General features: G+C 46.4%; 1 protein-coding gene across 1 annotated transcript in view; it reads left to right on the top strand.

Annotated features, from left to right (window-relative positions):
* LOC146194751 (monocarboxylate transporter 9-like) overlaps positions 1 to 19,679 on the top strand; it is a 91,809-nt gene that overhangs the window by 45,692 nt on the left and 26,438 nt on the right. Inside the window, exon 3 of the mRNA XM_084596111.1 lies at positions 2,583 to 2,726. Coding sequence (XP_084452237.1) covers positions 2,583 to 2,726 — 144 coding nt within the window. The remainder of the gene's footprint in view (positions 1 to 2,582; positions 2,727 to 19,679) is intronic.

Raw genomic sequence — 19,679 nt, 5'->3', positions numbered from 1 at the left:
ATCCCCCCCCCCCCCCGTCCTTCAACAAACATATAGTTATCTGATACTCTCCAGCTGCTTTCCCCCTTTTAATAGTTTCTAATGCTTTCTTGACCTCGTCCTTCCTCAGTGGTGGAACGTCTGACTGTTTTTCACTACCGCCCATCTCGTTACGGTCCTGACTACTTTGGCTACTGTAGAGATCTGTAAGAACTCTCCGGCTACTTTGACTATCTTGTCCATATTCGTGATGACGTTGCCCGCCTTGTCTCTTATCGCATACATCTGGTTTTTGCCTATGCCCAATTTCTTCATTGTCGTTTAAGGCTTCCCCCGTCCTTCACAGCATGTTGAATTTTCTTGATCTTATACTTCCTTATATCGGCCACCTTGCGCTTATTGAAGTGCTATCCCCCCGTTTCAAAGGGGACGCTCCTATATTCCTCCATCGATCCACAGAGTACGTACCCAATTGGTGACACGCCACCACTGCATCCCCATCATCAACATAATCTTGAGAAAAAGTGAAGTAGACGCATTTTTAGAGCCTGTTGTTCAGCAAGTAATGTTTTCATGAACAAAACTTTTGTAAGAGTTCACGCGTTTTATTTCAATTTATAGTACAATGAGTCTTTCACTTATCACAGAGATTTAGAATAATAGGATCCTATCGGTTAGGGAAATATTGTTATAGCGGGGAGTGAGTGCGCATGCCCGGAGTGATTTCCGCACCCCTCACCAGCACTCCGCGAGTACGCATTTTCGCCCACTATTGCCCTATATACCTAACTGGTTGACTCCCCCTATTCTAAATCTCTCTAGCCAGTGATATGAAGTACAGCGCACGATTAGGTACATAAAGGGGTATTTTCCAAACTACTGAACCTAAAAACGAACAACGAGATTCTACAAACATATTTTTATTGAATATGGCGAATGGTTGAACAGTCATGCTGTCAATTGTATGTCTGATGATTTCGAGTCGAGTCTATCATGAAACAAATATTTCGCATCTTAACCAATCAGTGTGCATATTACAAGCCATACTATCCTGCTGAACGTTTATGGAACGTGCCAGTGCCAGTAGCATTCGCATTGTACAAAAACGTGCCTTGGATCTCAATAATTCCCAACTCAGTTTTTGCAAATAAGGCACTACAATTAGCCATTAGGTTCCCTAGCATATCCTTTCTGCTCAGCAATCCACCATCACATTAAGATTACCCGTCGTTTTTTTTTATTTCATTACAGTATTTCAGACAACCCTTCACCCAGAGCTCTTCTAAAAAATAAAAACTTTCTCTACCGAAGATTTTGATTTCTCAAAATGATGTTTGGCCTGCGTGACGCGTCCTTCTAAAACGTTTACCTATTTGATGCACAAATTATAACCACGCTTCCGGAAAAGAGTATAGGTCAATAGTAACATAATATTTATGAAGGCGACCGTGATCAATGTTCAAGTATTTTCAAAATGTTTAGTCAACGCACACTTTTAGTAAGCACGTTTTCAATAAATTAAACAGCTTCCGAACAACTGTCACGTCTTCTTTCTCATGATTAGGGCACTGCTTTTTATTTAAAGTTCTGTTATCTTTACGTGGAACACCTCGTATACCTATCATGTCCTGTGCTGCTATCCTTTACCTTCATCTCAAATTGTGTCCTCACAGTACAGATCACGAAGCAAAGCGAAAAACAATTTTCTTATCCAAAGTAACAAACATGTGTATGGAAAAAGAACTATTCTGTCTGTATAGACTACAATATGGAATGAAATTCTCATAGAAATAAAGCAAAATACCAAATTATCTGCGCTGCTAAAGTTGCACTGTTAGAATAGGTTGTGACTCTTTTAATCCTTTTGAAATTTTGCCAGGTGTCTGCGCTGTCTACTAAACACTTTTTTGGGGACATTATGTGCATGGATCCCAACTAGCCTGCGAGCTAGGGATCCAGATGCTTGTTGCAATGTTACTTGTGTTGGTTGGTGTTGTGTTTGAAATAAAAATTGATTGATTGATTGATTGATTGATTGCAATTTTTCCCCGAATTATAACTCTGTTCTGTACAGTGGCCTTCCTATATATGCGCATATGCGTAGACTGCCCTGAGTAAAATTTGAATCATGTGAAGATGGGCAATACAGAACTAACTTGCACAACTTCAACTTATATAGTACGATTCCACTTATTAAAAGGCCTGAAAGCAATACATACGCCTACCTTGCCTGCATATTTGCTCTTTCCAATAAGCATGAAAGTATAAAGCCAGATTTGAGATGTATTTCTATCGTGACGCAGTGCGCTATTATGAATTAATGCACACCAATAGAATTATTGGCACAAACATTTTGTCTGAGGCATATCTCATGTTCATTATCCTGATTGTCCAACAAAATGCAAACGCGCACATTCATGAGTGCGTTAAATGGAGCGTAAAGCGATTCAAAGAGGGTGTTTTGAGGTTACACTGAAAGACATGTTGATCTGAATAGATTTTATGGTGACAACAATTCGTCATTGTTACATGTGAATATTCTCCAATTTTACCCTGCAACATCGTGGTCACTTACCGCTACGGAATTCCTCATTTCTCTGCAGGTCTGCTGGTGAGCCTGGCACAGCACAAACTGTCTCTCTACCAGATAACACTCGTGGGCGGAATGATGGCTTGTGCGGGGCTTGTCGCGTCTGCATTCGCGCCCAACATTACCTGGCTTACAGTCACGTTCGGAGTAGTACAAGGTATGACAAGGAATTGTTGGAGGAAGCCATTGTAGCGCCACCATTTGCGCTGCTCTATTTAGCCGTGCCAATTATTTCATATGTGAGCATGCGGACGAAGGAAAGTTGCTTTTTAGCACGTCTCACTTTATCCTACAGAGGGAACACCGAAACATTAATTTAGCTTTAGATTCCCAATTAGCAAAAGTTAACTGTGTTGTCATTCTACGTCATCAACCATTGTTGTCATTACTGACTCTTCACATGAGTTCACTAGAAATTTAGCATCTATTTGTTTCTAGTAAGTAAGCTCCTTCGTCGGGCAGTAGAGGCGGTCACGTAACGGTGGACTTCACCATCCTACCGTTCCACGCCCTTCTATGCCTTCCTCAGAAACGTTCGTGGTGTTGACACGAAGATTATCTCTCTACTTGATTGGTCGTCATCACTCTTACGCATTACTTCCTGGCCGGAATCCACCTCTTGTCCTTGCATGAAGAAGCAGTATACTGAGTGTACTCAGCTTAGTCAATGAAAGGCGTTCTTTTCCCTTAGCTTTTACAAAGACTAAGAGCAATTCCTGAATAGAATGACATGGCAATTACATTTCCTGTATAAACAAACATATAGATGACAGCAGTGGGAATAATATCTACCTAAACTGTTTGATGATTTCTGAGACTATTAATATAATCTTTCTTAATTTCCGTTTACCTTGCCACTTAACTGGTTTGCGTAAACAGTTTTCGTGTGCTGCTTATGTAATATAATAAAATACGTAAGGAAATATTTGGCACGCGCACTGTTGTTCATTACGCTTCCTTTTCGTTTTGTGGTCAGTAAAATTATTGGTACAGGTAATTGACTGCAAAAATGATCTTTTACCTGCAATCTTTTTCTGCTCTAATAAACTTACACTTTAGCTATCTTAATTGCATTATAATATAAAATACAACAGACCAGGCAGCCTTGTAATTTGTGTGGGCAGTTAAGCAATTCAGTCTTGCAGGCATTAATCAGAGCCCAATTCAAATTAAGCTAAGTGGGTAGGCATGCAGCTTAATAAGACAGGACTAAGAAAAAACTAAAAACATTCGCCTCGTTATGCGCTAAATACGTCTGTAGACCTGCTCCGCCAAACGCTTACTCCTCGTTGATTAAGCCTGCCCTGTTTGATATGCCCTTTCTCCACTAATACGCACCGTCATCATCGTGACCCTGCTTGGCGTGCACTCTTGCTTTGGCATGCGGCCAAGTTGAGAGACAATATCCCTATCTCGAATGCGCTCTGTTATCTTTATAGAACTATGGTACACGACTACCGCCAATTTCCTCAACGTAAAGAAACTGGACGTAAAGCTCCAAGAAAAAATATTAATGGCCGCATATCTACAAAAAGAAGCAGCCGTGACGGTATGACCAAGTGACTTTAAATCAGTTAATATGAGATAAGCTGATAAGCAAAAGAAGCCCCAATTAAAATGGCGTGACTAAAAGGTTATGGTCACGCTCACGCTTTTACAGTGGTCAGGTTTTTTTCTTCGTGTGCACAGAAAGCTTGGTCCAGATTTGTGAAGTAGGGACAAAATGAAGCAATGAAGCTGTGGAGAATTTGGAGCCCAATAACATGCAAAACGGAAAGCTTCGACATTGCTCTTTTCTTACTCCTTGCTCGACTACAACGCAAGCAGAGTACAGAGGTGTCGTTTCAGAGCGCGCAAGTAACAAGAAACGCAGGCTCGCAATTCTTATGGAGTTCAGCAAACATGGAGCTCTCTAAGTGACCAGAAATATTCTGCAGTCGCGTTGAGTTAATGCATGCCTACGTTTGCAGCCAAGTTTCATATCTATCGCCCTTGCTCTGCTCACCATTATACTAAACCCTACAGATGCTGACAAACAGTGATAATCTTATGTTGTAATTGTTTTATTTATTATTCTAATATTTCGTTCTCGTCAGCGACTACGCATCGTTATCGGGTGATTGGTCCATGGTTGTGTGTATGGGCCCGAACTGAATGACCATACGTTATTTTTATAGCCGCCAACATTAAGCTCATAGGGAACAGTGGGAAAGACATTACTTTTAAATGACCTGCCTTGGAGATCGTCATTGCAAGGTGGAGAAGCAAGCAGAATTCAATCAGTTCTTCGTCATTTAGCATGGACTCCTTCGCCAATGATGTTTTATCTTTTTCCAGTAAAGATATTTTTGTTACGCACAAGGAAAGCCATATATAAACAAGCCTTAACTTTTGAATGATTTCGCATCGTTTCTCGGTATGTTCACGTACCTTTCTTCATGACAACTTGACAAGAAATCAAAAATATCTTTCAGGCAGTCGAATACAGCTCAGTTCAGTTCAGTCGTTCAGTCGTGTCCGACTCTTTCGTGTCCGTGTCGTGACCCTATGGACCATGTCACGCCACGCTTTCCGGTCTCTCCCTATCTTCCTAACATCACAAAACTTCATCAGCAGTGCCTCGAGGATGCCATCTAACCATCGCGTTCGCTGTCTACCTCTTCTCCGGCGATCCTCAACCTTTCCCAACATCAAATCTTTCTCCAGCGACTTCTCTCTTCTCATCAGATGACCAAAGTAGCTGAGCTTTAACTCTAGAATTTGACCCTCCAATGAGCAGTCAGGGTTTATGGTCGACAATATCAACTGATTTGGCCTTCTGGCTGTCCAAGGAACTATCAAGAGTATTCGCCAGCACCACAATTCAAACGCGTCAATTCTTCGGCGGTCAGCCTTTTTCACAGTCCAACTCTCGCATCCATACATCACAACTGGAAAGGCCATAGCACGAGATACACGGATCTTGGTTGGCAGACTAATGTCTCTGCTCTTTACTAGGCGGTCAAGGCTAACCATTGCTCGCTTTCCCAGAAGCAGGCGTCTCCTAATTTTATGGCTGCAGTCTCCTTTCGAGGTAATCTTGGAGCCCAAGAACAGAAAATCTGTCACAGCTTCCACTTCTTGTCCATTGATGCTCCAGGACTTGATAGGGCAAGACGCCATGATCTTTATCTTTTTAATGTTCAGTTTAAGCCCAAACTTCTCACTCTCTTCTTGTACGCGCATCAGAAGTCTCTTGAGTTCCACTTCACTTTCTGCCATTAAAGTGGTATCATCCGCATATCTAAGGTTGTTGATACGTTTTCCAGCAATCTTCACTCCAGCTGAAGACTCGTCCAGACCGGCCTTCCGCATGATGCACTCTGCATATAGGTTAAATAGGCAGGGCGACAGTATGCAGCCTTGCCTCACTCCTTTCTCAATCGGAAACCAATCAGTAAGACCATGCCCAGTTCTGACTGTGGCTTCTTGCCCTTCATACAGGTTCCTGAGGAGACAGATGAGGTGAATTGGAACTCCCATCTCTTGGAGAGCTTGCCACAATCTGCTGTGATCTACGCAGTCAAACGCTTTCGCATAATCAGTAAAGCAGAAGTAGATGGGTTTTGGAACTCTCTTGCTTTTTCCATGATCCAGTGAAGGTTGGCAATTTGGTCTCTAGTTCCTCTGCCCTTGCGAAACCGAGCTTGACCGTCCGGAAGCTCCCGATCCACATACTGCTGCAGCCTACCTTGGAGGATTTTCAACATCACTTTGCTAGCATGCGAAATAAGCGCGATTGTGCGGTAGTTGGAACAATCTTTGGCACTGCCTTTCTTTGGAATGGGGATGTAAACTGACCTCCTCTAATCCTGTGGCCACTGCAGGGTTGTCCAAATCTTCTAAACATAATGTATGCAGAATGTTAACAGCGTCATGGATGAGGTTTTGAAGCAACTCAGCTGGAATGCCATCAATTCCGCTAGCTTTGTTCTTAGCAAGGCTGGCTAATGCCTATTCAACTTCACTCTTCAGCATGCCCGGCTCGAGGTCAGTAATCACAACCATCTTATGTTGGGTTTGCACATTCGGCTCCTTCTTGTACCGTTCTTCTGTGTATTCCTGCCACCTCGTCTTTATAGCTGAGGCTTTAGTGAGGTCCTTGCCTCGTTTGTCCTTTATCACGCCCAGCTTAGCACAGAAGCTTCCTTTGATATCTTTGATTGTCTTATACAGAGCTCTCGTGTTCCTTAATTAGAAGTTGTCCTCAACTTCTTGGCACTGTATGTTCAGGAAGGCATTCTTATCTCTCCTTGCTATTTTCTGAAAATGCGCATTGAGAGCCTTGTATCTTGCTCTTTCCCCCATACTTTTTGCCATCCACCTTTCCTCAGCTATTTGCAAAGCCTCTTCAGATAACCAGTTTGCTTTCTTGCATTTCTTTTGCTTTGGAACTACCTTAGTAGCAACTTCTTGTATTATGTCCCGAACATCAGCCGAGATCTCTTCGGGCTCTCTGTCTTCTAGACCTAATTCTTGAAATCGATTCCTCACTTCCACAGCATATTCTAATTGAATTTGATCCAGATCATACCTCAAAGGCCTTCTAGTTTTCTGCGTTTTCCTCAATCGATGCTTAATTTTGGCAACAAGAAGCTGATGATTGGTGCCACAATCGGCCCCAGGCCTTGTTTTTACTGCTTGTATAGCGCTTCTCCATCTCCGCCGGCAAAGAATATAATCGATCTGATTCCTGCACAGACTGTCCGGTGAAGTCGAATACAAGAATTCTTCAAATTTCTGAAGTTTATAGTATTAGTGTTTCGCACCTCTTCTGCTACACAGTATGCTAACATCTGGCATCCTGGTTTTTAAAAGCGCTCGTCCACGCTCATACATTAGGTGGCATTCTGGTAAAAATAAACTTTCCGCCGACCGAGCTCGTTTGCCAAATAGCATGAACGGCGCAAGCTAACAAAACAGCCTTCGTGGGTACCACTTTGCAGTGGCACTGGCTTCCATTCCTGTTTAGCGATCTTTTCTGCAGCCAAATGGAACAATAAAAACCATTTCCCGTATTTTGGACATATTGTGACATATATGCCCTGCATCGCTGTGCGTAAAAGAAGACAACGATCAGAAGGAGGGACACAGAAGACGACAAAGTGGCGCAACGTTCAGGGCTAGAAGAAGGTTAACGCTGCTGTGATTCTGTGCTTTGTCTTCTGCGTCATCCTGGACTAACTTTCGTGCACTAACCTTGCCGAGTAACATCTAGGTGGAGGTGATCAAAGATTCCCGTGTGCACACATAATTTCCGTTCAGCAGCCGAAAGCTAGATTTGAGCAACGGCCGCCGCCTACCTGGGATCACAACGTCAACAACGGCCACTATGACCTCTGAAGCAGCTCCTACCACCGCAACAACACCGGCGCAACCACTCGTCCTCACAAAACTCCGCCACCCTCCCATCTTCAATGGCGAAGAAAAGACAGATGTTGACGACTGGCTGGATGAATACGAGCGATGCAGCCGGAACAATCATTGGGACACGACCATTATACTGGCCAACCTGATATTCTATTTGGCGGGAACCGCTCGCACATGGTTTCAAAATCACGAGCACGAGCTGGTGACCTGGGAAATCTGCAAGCAAAAGCTTCACGACTTGTTCGGAAAGCCCATTGGACGGGCTCTCGCCGCCAAAACCGAACTTTCGTCTCGCGCCAAATCCATCACGGAGTCCTACCTGGCCTACATTCAAGACGTGCTCGCTTTGTATCGCAAGGCGAACAGCTCCATGCTGGAAAGTGAAAAGGTAGGGCACATCCTCATGGGCATCGCAGATGACGCGTTCAACATCCTCTTCTGCATGGATTACTCTACCGTCGAGTCGGTGCTTCAAGTTTGCCGAAGATTCGAGCAGGCTGAACAACGACGCCTGGCACATCGCTTTGAGCACCTTCCGAACACGGCAGCTACATCATCCTGCGATGATCTGGCTCCTCTGCAACGGCCTTCTCAGTCCACAACAATGAGTCGGATCGTCAAGCGAGAACTCGAGGCATTAGCTCCTGCACCATTCCCCTCTCCAGTGCCTGACACCGTGGCCATGATACAGGCTGTTGTCCGACAGGAACTTGCCAACGTCGGTCTTTCCTGCAACCCCGTACCGCCCTCGTCACCATCGCATCCTGTTCCTGTAGTGGCAGCTGCAACCACTAGCCAAGCTCCCCCACGTCGCTACGTTAGTCGCAATCCTGCAGAGTGGCGCACCTCACATGACAGGCCAATTTGTTTTATTTCCTGTCGAGCCGCCCACACTTACCGTTATTGCCGCTGTCGCACCTTTCCCACACCTCGTTCGTATTACAACGCTGACCATCGGTACTACTACGGACCTCGACGCTTCCCTGCCCAACCTGAACAGCGCCGCCGCGCATATGATGGACCTGGACAATTCCCTTCTTACCCAGATGAACCTCACACCGAAGCCGTCTCGAGTGTCCGTCACTCCAGCCGATCTCCATCTCCACGGTCTCGTCAATCTCGTTCACCGCTACCTCGTCGCAACTCCTCCCCATCATACGCCGGCGCCCCCTCGGGAAACTAACGAGTGCAGCGCCCGGGAGTGACGCTGCATTACCGACCCGGACTATCAACTCGGAACTGACCCTCACACCCAGACGTAACCTCATTAACATTTTTGTGGACAGAGTCTCAGTTTCTGCCCTTATTGACACTGGCGCCCACATTTCCGTCCTCAGTTCCTCGCTCCGTCAACGCCTCAACAAAGTCCTCACACCCGCTTTCTCATCTACCGTTCGTGTTGCTGATGGCAATACAGCTACTGTGATCGGTATGTGTACTGCGAGAATTACTATTGCCGACCGCCATATCCCTGTCCTATTTACAGTCCTCACCAGTTGCCCTCACGACGTTATATTAGGACTCGACTTTTTAACTGCACATTCCACGCTCATTGACTGTTCTTCTGGACTGCTTCATCTGGACCTGCCACTCTGTCCTGACAAACAGACCTCTGATACCTCAACGCTCCGTCTCCGCTCCTCTACATTTACTCGTCTGCCACCAGAAGCTGCAGTGTATGTGCTCATGTCGCCTTTCCCCTCCGTTCCTCATGGCGACTACGTTGTTCGCCCCATAACCGACGTGACACTGCAGCGTAGAATCGCTCTCCCTCATAACATCGTGCACGTAGAAAATAACAACGCTTATATTCCAGTCTTGAACTTCGGCCTTTTTGTGCACGTTCTTCCTGAGGACATTACTCTCGCCGAACTGACCCCACTGTCTGACGTCACAGTTGCCGCTCTTTTGCCTGACCTTACTGCTAAAGTGTCGACACGACCTGCACCGTCCCCATCTCTGGAGGCCCGCATATCAGCAATGGTTGCATCTAATTTGCGCCCTGACCGTGCTACAGCACTTACGAGTCTTCTGAATTCGTACAGCGATATTTTTGATTTTGGTGACCGCCCCTTAGGACAAACGTCCTTCGTTACACATCGTATCGACACCGGAGACGCCCGCCCAATTCACAGAAGACCTTATCGAGTCGCCATTTCTGAACGACGCATCATACAAGATGAAGTGGACAAGATGTTAGCAAAAAACATTATAGAGCCTTCGAGCAGTCCTGGGCGTCGCCTGTCGTGCTTGTTAAAAAGAAGGACAGTACCTGGAGATTCTGCGTTGATTACTGACACCTCAACAAAATTAAAAAGAAAGACGTTTACCCGCTCCCCAGGATAGATGATGCCCTCGACTGCTTACACGGTGCCAGCTATTTCTCTTCCATGAATCTTCGGTCCGGTTATTGGCAGATCGCAGTCGACGAACGGGACCGAGAGAAGACCGCCTTCGTCACTCCCGATGGCCTGTATCAATTCAAGGTGATGCCTTTCGGCCTGTGTAATGCGCCCGCAACATTCGAGCGCATGATGGACTCTCTCCTGCGCGGCTTGAAATGGACGACGTGCTTGTGTTATCTCGATGACGTCATTGTATTTTCTTCTACATTTGAGAGCCATCTCCATCGCCTTGATGCCATTCCTGGCGTCTTCCGAAGAGCTGGCCTTCAGCTGAACTCGAAGAAATGTAGCTTCGGCTGACGTGAACTCAAGGTGCTCGGTCATGTGGTCGACGCCCGTGGCGTTCAACCCGATCCAGACAAAATACGTGCTGTAAGTGTATTTCCTACACCCCGTTGTACCAGTGACGTGTGTAGTTTTATTGGGCTTTGCTCCTATTTTCGGCGGTTTGTACCTAACTTTGCGGAGACGGCTCGTCCACTCACCAATCTTTTGAAGAACGACGCTTCATTTTGCTGGGACCAAGAACAATCCCAAGCCTTTTCTGCGCTCATTGCCAGTGAAAATGTTTTCGGTAATTTTTATCTCGGTTCGTCATATGTTTAAAAATATAAGTCCAGGTTTTTTTGGTGTAACTTAATAAACAAGATATCTGCACATTCTTTGTGCACATGGTGCTTCTAACTCATAAGAGAAAAATAATATTCGACGACACATTTTTGTATCATCAGAAAAGCGCATTTTATGCTTTTGACCTGATGGTTAGCAAAAATGTTACTGCATCTGTTGAGTGACTACAATTACAACGTTTAGGACACAAGGAATATCAGTTTCTTCCGATAGGGAACATCGTATGCTGCGTGTACCCTTCCGGAAGAAACCCTAAATTGGCAAAGGAAATCATTTTCGATAAAAAGCGCTCTCAATTGTAACGCTGAATTTCAGTACCAATTATTTATTGAAACGTTTTGACGAATTTAACATATATTGTGTACCAACATTTATTATCAACTAAGTTTAATTTACGAATTTTGTATGATTTAAAACAGTGCCGCTCCTTCAAAGGGGGCCACGGCATTTATGTGATCCAGACTGCAGTATAGGCACATATGAGAGTTGTGTATTTTAAACATTTGACGAGTTGCTACTACCTCAGGTCGCTCAACGTCTCACAACACACTTATAAGTATTTATTCAAATTTCATCATCGTCATCAGCCGGACTGTACTCACTGCAGGCCGAAGGCCACTTCTATGTTTCTTCAATGAACCTGGTCCTGTGCTATTTGTATCCAATCCAGCTCTGCGAACTTCATAACCTCATCCACACACCTAACTTCCTGCCAGCCCGCTTGTAGCTCTATTACCCTAAACGAGCATCGGTTGTCTACATTCCCTGTCAATGCCCTTTTATGCTTCTTGATTTTACCGCTACATGTCATTACCTCCAGTTATTTCTCTGACCCACTCTGCACGCTTCCTATCTCTTAACGTTACACCTACCATTTTTCGTCCCATAGGCCTCTGCGTGGTCCTCAACTTAAGTAGAACCCTCTTGGTTAGCCTCCACGTTTCAGCCCCATGGGTGAGCACAGGTAAGATGCAACTGTTATATACTTTCCTTCATGAGTGATACCGGTAAGCAACTAGTCAGAATCAGCGAAAACTTGTTATATGCGCTCCATCTCAATTTTATTTTCCTAGTTAATTTTGTTTCATGATCTGAATCTGTAGTTACTGCCTCTCCTAAGTAGACATATTCGCCTACTACTTACTACCAGTGCTTCATCACCCATTCTGAACTGCAGTTCTTTGCCGAGGCTGTTGAACATTACCTTAGTCTTCTTCATCTACTAATTTTCAAGCCTACTTTTCTGCTATTCCTGTCTATGTCATTAATCCTTTTCTGCAGTTCATCCCCTGAGTTTCTTAGCAAGGCAATGTTATGATCAAATTGCATACTACAGAGCTATTCTCCATCAATTGTCATCACTAACAGCTCCCATTCCAATCATGTAAATACTTCCTCCAAGCAAGCTGTAAATAGAACTGGAGGGATCGTGTCTCCTTGCCTAGCATCTTTCTTTGAAAATTTTCTTACTTTCGTTATGTGGAACTATATTTGCTGTGTAGCCATTATAGATATCTTCCATTACTTTCACATACAGCTCATCTACAACCTGGTATTTCAATTTCTGTATGAGCACGAGGATTCTACTGAGTCAGAGGCTTTTTTCGTATTGAGTGAATGCTATGTATAACCTCTTGTTATATTCCAAGCCTTTTGTTTTACCTGGTTGATGGTATGAATATGATCGATAGTAGAGTAACCATTCCGAAAACCTGCCTAATCTATTGCTTGATAGAAGTTCAAGATTGCCCTGATTCTGTTAGCGATTCCCATAATAAACACCTTTATTTATATATATTTTTATTAATACCTCAAAGGACCCAATTAAGGGGTACTACATGAGAGAGTAGTTGTCAAGTAGATTATTCATTCGATGGATGACCTGAAGGTTTATGAGTCGGAATGAAGCATGGCGGTGTTTGGCAAGTCATTGCAGTCCCTTAGGCTGCGAACAAAAGAGAAGACAGATCCACAGATGTCCAGGCAAGGGGAATGTAAACGGTCGTTTTTTGGTGCGTGCGGCTTTGTATGGTGGGCGGGACTGATGACTTGAGCAGGGAGTGATGAAAAAACTTGTGAAAAAGGCACTGTCTACCAATTTTGCGTCGGTGTGCTAAGTCAGTAAGGTGAGCATTTTGTTTTAGTTCGGTGACACTTACTCTTTCCGCGCTGTTTTATGTTGCATCTAGTACATTGCAAAGATGAGTTTGGTAATTATCCCAAACAGCGCATGCGTACTCTAATTTGGGACAAATAAATGTTAGATAAGCTAGTAACTTAACTGATGAAGGAGTTGTGCGCAGTGTTTACCGAAAATAGCCAAGTACGCGAATAGCTTCGTTTGTTACCTGCGTTATATGATGGTACCTTTTTTATATTGCGAGTTAAATAAATGACTAGGTATTTATATGTTGATAGAGCGGCGATTTCAGCGTTGGAGATAAAATATTTGGATGATGGCCGGGGGCGAAAACAATGGAAAGACAGTAGTGTTGCTTTCTTCGCGTTTAACGACATTGACCATTTATTGCACCAGGTTGATAAGCTTTCAATGTCCAGTTGAAGAGTTTGGGGGTCATTGCTATGAAATATACGGCGATAAATACCAGTCATCTGCAAACATACGGAGGGTAGAACGTATGTTAGCTGGTAAGTCTTTTATATAAGTAAGAAAAAGCAGAGGCCCCAGGACAATGTCCTGGGGAACTCTGGACATAACAGATGTACGTGAAGATGAACACGTATTAGCTAGAACAAATTGCTGCCGGTAAGTCAGGAAGTTGCGAATCCAATCTAAAAGATAGGATGTAAGGTTCAGACGGGAATGCTTTAGAAAAGCCGTTTATGAGGAATTTTGTCAAATGCCTTTTGGAAGTCAAATGGAATGTTAAGATCGATGTTAGAGTTTAGGTCGTTAATGAACAATGTGAAGTGAGTGTCGGAAAATGAAGCTTTGAGAACACCGTGTTGACTTGGGTGAAACACGTTGAGCGATAGCAGGAAATTCATAATATTAGAAAAGAGGACTTCTGATGAAAATACCTCATGAAAAAGATTGTTGAGAGCTATTGTCACGTAGAGATACCCGAGTGATCAGAATCTTCGGGACAGATCTCGGCTCATCCTGCGCGACAACGAAAGTGATAAAGGGGCGAATCGCGACATTGAGCAATAACAAACAAAGAATACAGCACTGATACGTGAGCCAGAATCAGAGTGATAAGGCCGCATGCCAGCGGCTGCTAAAAGAACAGCAAATACAGTTTTGAACGTTTCGCTGCATTACTCCCCTCTTACAAACTATCGCCTCAATGTTACATAATAAACAAAGCAACTTAAATAGAAACATTCCAAAGTTGAACACCACGGCTTCTTTACTGCACGTAATAAGGCTTCAGACAAACAACATGTACGATTTCTGGGCCCGCGCGTCACCGTTGTGATGCTGTCGTACCGCCGGGAAAAACTTCATAGTCGAGTTGTCCAACGCGGCGAAGGATTTTGTATTACCGGAAGTATCGACACAGAAACGTTTCGCATAGTCCACGGCGGCGAATTGAGCCCAAACCCACACTTGGTCTCCTGGATTGTACTCGGCGTGGCGTCGTCGTAAATTGTATCGTCGGGTGTCGGTGGGTTGTTGGTCTTTAATACGCAGCCGTGCGACTAGTCGGGATTCCTCTGCACGCTGCATGTATAGGCGGTGACGTCAAAGTTGTCCGTGTTGGTTACGTGCGGCAGCATCGAGCCGAGCGTCGTCGTGGGCTCCCTGCCGTACACAAGATTGAACGGGGTCGCTCTGGTCGTCTCCTGGACTGCCGTGTTATACGCGAAGATCCCGTACAGAAACATGGCGCACCAGGTATCGTGTTCAGCGTCGACGTAGATGAAGATCAAGCCCGGGATCGTTTTGTTCAGGCGCTCCGTAAGTCCATTGGTCTCGGGATGGTACGCAGTTGTTCGTCAATGGCTTGTATGACTATTCCATGATGGCGTGCGTCAACTCTGCCGTAAACGCCGTTCCCCTGTCCGTGATGAGCACTTCTGGAGCACAGTGCAACAAGACAATTTGTTCGACAAAACATTTAGCAACTTCTGCTGCGGTACCGTTGGGCAGGGCTTTGGCGTAGCGGGTCCTGTGGTCGGTTGCCACGATGATGCATTTGTTCCCCGGTGATGAAGTTGGGAAGGGGTCGAGGAGGTCCATCCCAATTTGCTGAAAAGGCAGGGTTGGGGGCGGAATCGGGTTCAGTAGTCCCGCTGGTCTGATCGGCGGCGTCTTGCATTGTGGACACTCACAGCACGTCTTCACGTAGTGAGCAACTTAGTGGGTAACTTCGGCAGGCAGCCGCGGCCAGTAGTACTTCTCCTGGATTCGACGCAACGTGCGCGCAAACCTGAGATAGCCCGCTCTGGGCTCATCATGCATCGTCTCCAGAATTTCTTACCGGAGACGTTTAGGCATCGTCTCCAGAATTTCCTGCCGGACGCATTTACGCACAACAAGAAGCTGCGCGGTCTAATTGGGTGCGAAGTTCTTCATAAGGAGGCCATTGCTTAACGCGAACGATGATAAATGACGCCTCGGCACAGCAGAAGGGGAAGCGGTCTTTCCTTCCACGTAATCTACTAGCACTCTCAGCTCAGGGTCTGATCGCTGGTCTGTGAAACTGCTGGCGCTTACAGGTCCCAAAAAGGCGTCTTCATTGCCTTCTTTTTCCGGCGCATCATACGGGGGCTTGTGACCAGCAGTCTGCATCAGAGTGCTTGCGGCATGATTTGTAGACGACTGTGATGTCGAATTCCTGAAGCCGCAGCTCCATCGGGCAAGGCGGCCGGAGGGGCCTTTAATATTTGCCAGCCAACAGAGCGCGTGGTGATCGCTTTCCACCTTGAATGGACAACCGCATCAGTACGGTCTGAACTTGGAATTGGCACAGATGATCGCGAGGTACTCCTCGGTCGTCGAGTCATTGGCTTCGGCTTTGGAGAGGGACCTGCTAGCGTAGGCGATTACTTTCTCCTGTCCGGCAATCTTCTGAGTGAGAACAGCGTCTAGGCCCAGACTTCTCGCGTCTGTATGTATCTCGGTCGCGGCGTTCTCATTCATGTGGCCTAGCACAGGAGGAGACTGTAGACGGCGCTTAAGTTCCTCAAATGCTGCCTCTTGCGGTGCTTTCCATTGAAATGGCACGTCTGATTTCGTAAGCTGCGTCAAAGGTTCGGCGAGGCACGAAATGTTCTGATCAATCGACGGTAATATGCGCATAGTCCGAAGAATCGGTGCACAACTTTCCTGCCACTGGGCTGTGGAAACTGTGCGATCGCAGCTGCTTTTTTTGTGGGTGGGGGCGTACTCCCTCCTTGCTGACAATATGACCAAGAAACAACATATCTTCGTAGGCGAAGTGACGCTTCTCTGCTTTCAACGGGAAACCTGGAGACGTTATTGCGTCAAGTGCTGTTCGAAGCCTTCTCAGATGGTCTAAGTTTGACGAGAATACAATGACGTCGTGCAAGTATGCCAAATAAATCTGTCACTTTAAGCCCGCCAGGACAGTGTCCATTACCCATTGAAATATGGCTGGTGCGAAGCACAAGCCAAGTGGCATTACCTTAAATTCGAAGAGGCCGTACGGTGTTATGGACACCGTCTTCTCGCGGTCGTTTTCGTCGACCTCAATTTGCCAGTACCTGCTCTTCAGGTCCATTGACAAGTACTTAGCGTTACAGAGCCGATCTAGTGTGTTGTCGATGCGGTGAAGCGGCTAGACATCCTTCTTAGTTATGTCATTCAAACGACGGTAATCAACGCAGAAGCGAAGTGTGCCGTGTTTCTTCTTCACCAAAACGAGTGCAGCCTGCCAGAGGCTGTTCGATGCCTGGATCACGTCATCACGCAGCATTTCCTCAACTTGATCGCCTATGGCCTGGCGTTCTCGCGGCATTACTCGGTAGTGACTTTGATGTAGCGGCCGAGCATCTTCATCAGTGGTGATGCGATGCTTTGCAAATGGACTTTTCCGCACCTTCGACGCTGAAGAAAAGCACTCGCTGTAGTTTTCAAAGAGTGCGAATCTGGTCTTGTCTGTCTCGGGGGAGCGCTGGGTTGATGTCGAAATCGGGCTGCTTGGCTCGGTTGAGTGCATCGTTTTCAAGTTGGCTCGGGAGGGCGAAGACTTCTCGGATGTCCGCTAGCTCGCCAAGAAAATCAATCGCCATGCCCTTGTTTAAGTGCTTGCACCCTTCGGTGAAGTTCGTGACGACCACTTGAGCTTATCCATGGCGTAAGCGAACGATGACTCTTGCGACGCCAAGTCCTGTATCCAGTAAAAACTGACTGTTTCCTTCAACAACCCATTCCATGACTTCAACTTTTTTTGTAACCACAGGGACGAAGACGCTTGGTCGGTACGGTATGGTCAATTCTCCGTCGAGGTCGTTGAGAGCGACGTAATGCGTCGGAGTTCTTGTAGCAGGCATGGCTTCGTCGGTGAAGGGCTTGATTAGTTTGGAACGGAAGTCGATGATCGCTCGATTTCTTTCAGAAAATCTATGCCCAGAATCACATCACGGGATCAATGCTGTAGGACGACGAAGCTGATAGGGTAGGCACGTCCATTTACTGTAAACCTTGCGATGCGTCGCCCCGATGGCGTAATAAGGCGCACCACCAGTGGTGCGGTTTTGTGGGCCGTCCCAAGTGGTCGTGAATTTCTTGAGCTGGGCAGCGAAAGCTCCATTGATAACAGAGTAGTCGGCTCCGGCGTCTACTACTGCGGTAACCTTGCGTCCGTCGGCAGCAACCTCAACGTCGCATGTTCGCGTCCGAGTATTGCATGTCGGCTTCGGTGTTCGATCTCTGCTTCGTCTCGTGCTGAGGTCGCGGCCGGGGCACACTGTCGTCACGACGTCACTGGGCTGCGATGTCAGCTTGAAGTCTGTTCGCGATCTCGCCGACGTTGTCGTCTTGTGGATCGTCGATTTAATGGGTGCTTCGTTGTCACTCGTTGTCGGCGGTGCAGGATCTTCATGTTTACGCCATGTAGGAGCTCACCTCCAAATGCTGCTCTATTTAGTTTGTCCTGCGCGGGCTTGGGGACCTTCTGCGCACATTGTCATTGCAGTTACGGCCTGGAGACGCAAAGCGGTCCCTGTATGGCGATGGGGACCTGAACCGACGGCTTGGTTGCGCAATCTCACCGCTAAGCAGATTATTGCCGATTTCTTACTGTCGTTTACCTGCACGAGGTCAGGGAGTGTCGACTGCAAATCCCCGGAGACCGATTGGTCGGTACGGGCAGTGGCGCAGAATTTGGCCGGCCTCACCGCAGTGGAAGCATATTGGCTGGTTTTTCACGGTCCTCCAGGCGTCCCACTTTCTGGGGCTTGGAGATCGTTGGTCGGCTTGGCGGTCGGGGGCGAAGGGGCAGCTTTCAGGAACAGGACGGTAGCGTCTAGGGCTTGGAAAGTCATCACGTCGGGACGCAGGGCCACGTAATGCAGCAGCGTAGTTCATCGCTGTTGCGTCTTGTGCTGGAAGTGCCCAGCGTCTGCTGGACTTCTTCACGATCTATGTCCGCGAGTGTCGCCACCTGGGGTTATTGGGATGATGGCAGCAATCGGCGGAGCTCCTCTCGCACGATCACCCGGATGATCTCTCGAAGGCTATGTCCGCTCACAGAAGCGCTGATGTAGGAGCTTGAGTATACCAGTTTGAGTGGTCGTTCGTAGTGGCGTATCCGGGTGTCCAACGTCTTCTCGATGGTAGACGCTTCGATTTCCAATTCCGCCACGGTTTTTGGCGGATTCCTGACAAGCCCTGCTAAAAGAAACTCTTTATTCCTCACATAAAAATTTTACTTTCTCACCTTCGGTCATGTTAGGCTCAGCGCGGCGAAAGAGGCGATTCATCTCCTCAACGTATGCCAGGACAGGCTCGGTAGGGAGTTGACGTCTTGACTGAAGGAGAGTCTGGGCTCTTTCCTTTCGGGCGACACTTGCAAAGGCAGTCAAGAACGTTTTCTTGAAAATCTCCCAATCCTTCAAACCTGCCTTATGATTTTCGAACTATATTCGGGCAGATCCTTCAAGAGAAAAGTAGACTTGCCTGAGCTTCGTCTCGTCGTTCCAGGAGTTGAAAGTTGCCACGCGTTCAAACAGGTCGAGCAAGTCTTCCGCATCATCGTTAGGTCATCCATAGAAGCAGCGCACCTCACGAGGTTGGAAGAAAACAACCGGTGGTGAAGGCTAGGCCATTATCAGCGTTTATGCCTTCCGTGATCGAACGGGAGCCGGCAGCAGACCGCGTTCGGGTTGGAGCCCTTGAAGCCCTGATGATCCGACTAATATTATGGCCGAAGTATTGCAGACAGTAAAAGATTTGAATGCGCGTTCGATCAGAATGGAAGCAGTGCAAAATATAATGTGTACAACGATAACGGAACTAAAAGTGCAGCAGCAGGCTGTTTCAGAAGCATTATGCAGACTCGAACACGTGGAAAGCCAAACTGCTGGTTTTGACCAGTGCAAATCAGATACGATTGAGTTACGCGAGGCTGTCATTCGTGTCGAAAAAGATACATGTCCCCTTCGTTCTCGCCTCGACGCTTCTGAGGATCGCTCTCGCCGTGATAACCTCTGTCTTTTTTTGGCCTACCGGACGT

This window comes from Amblyomma maculatum, chromosome 3 (genome assembly GCF_055883805.1).
Source record: "Amblyomma maculatum isolate TAMU_Amacu chromosome 3, ASM5588380v1, whole genome shotgun sequence".
Classification (NCBI taxonomy): Eukaryota; Metazoa; Arthropoda; class Arachnida; order Ixodida; family Ixodidae; genus Amblyomma; species Amblyomma maculatum.
This window is presented reverse-complemented; position numbering and strand designations above follow the sequence as displayed.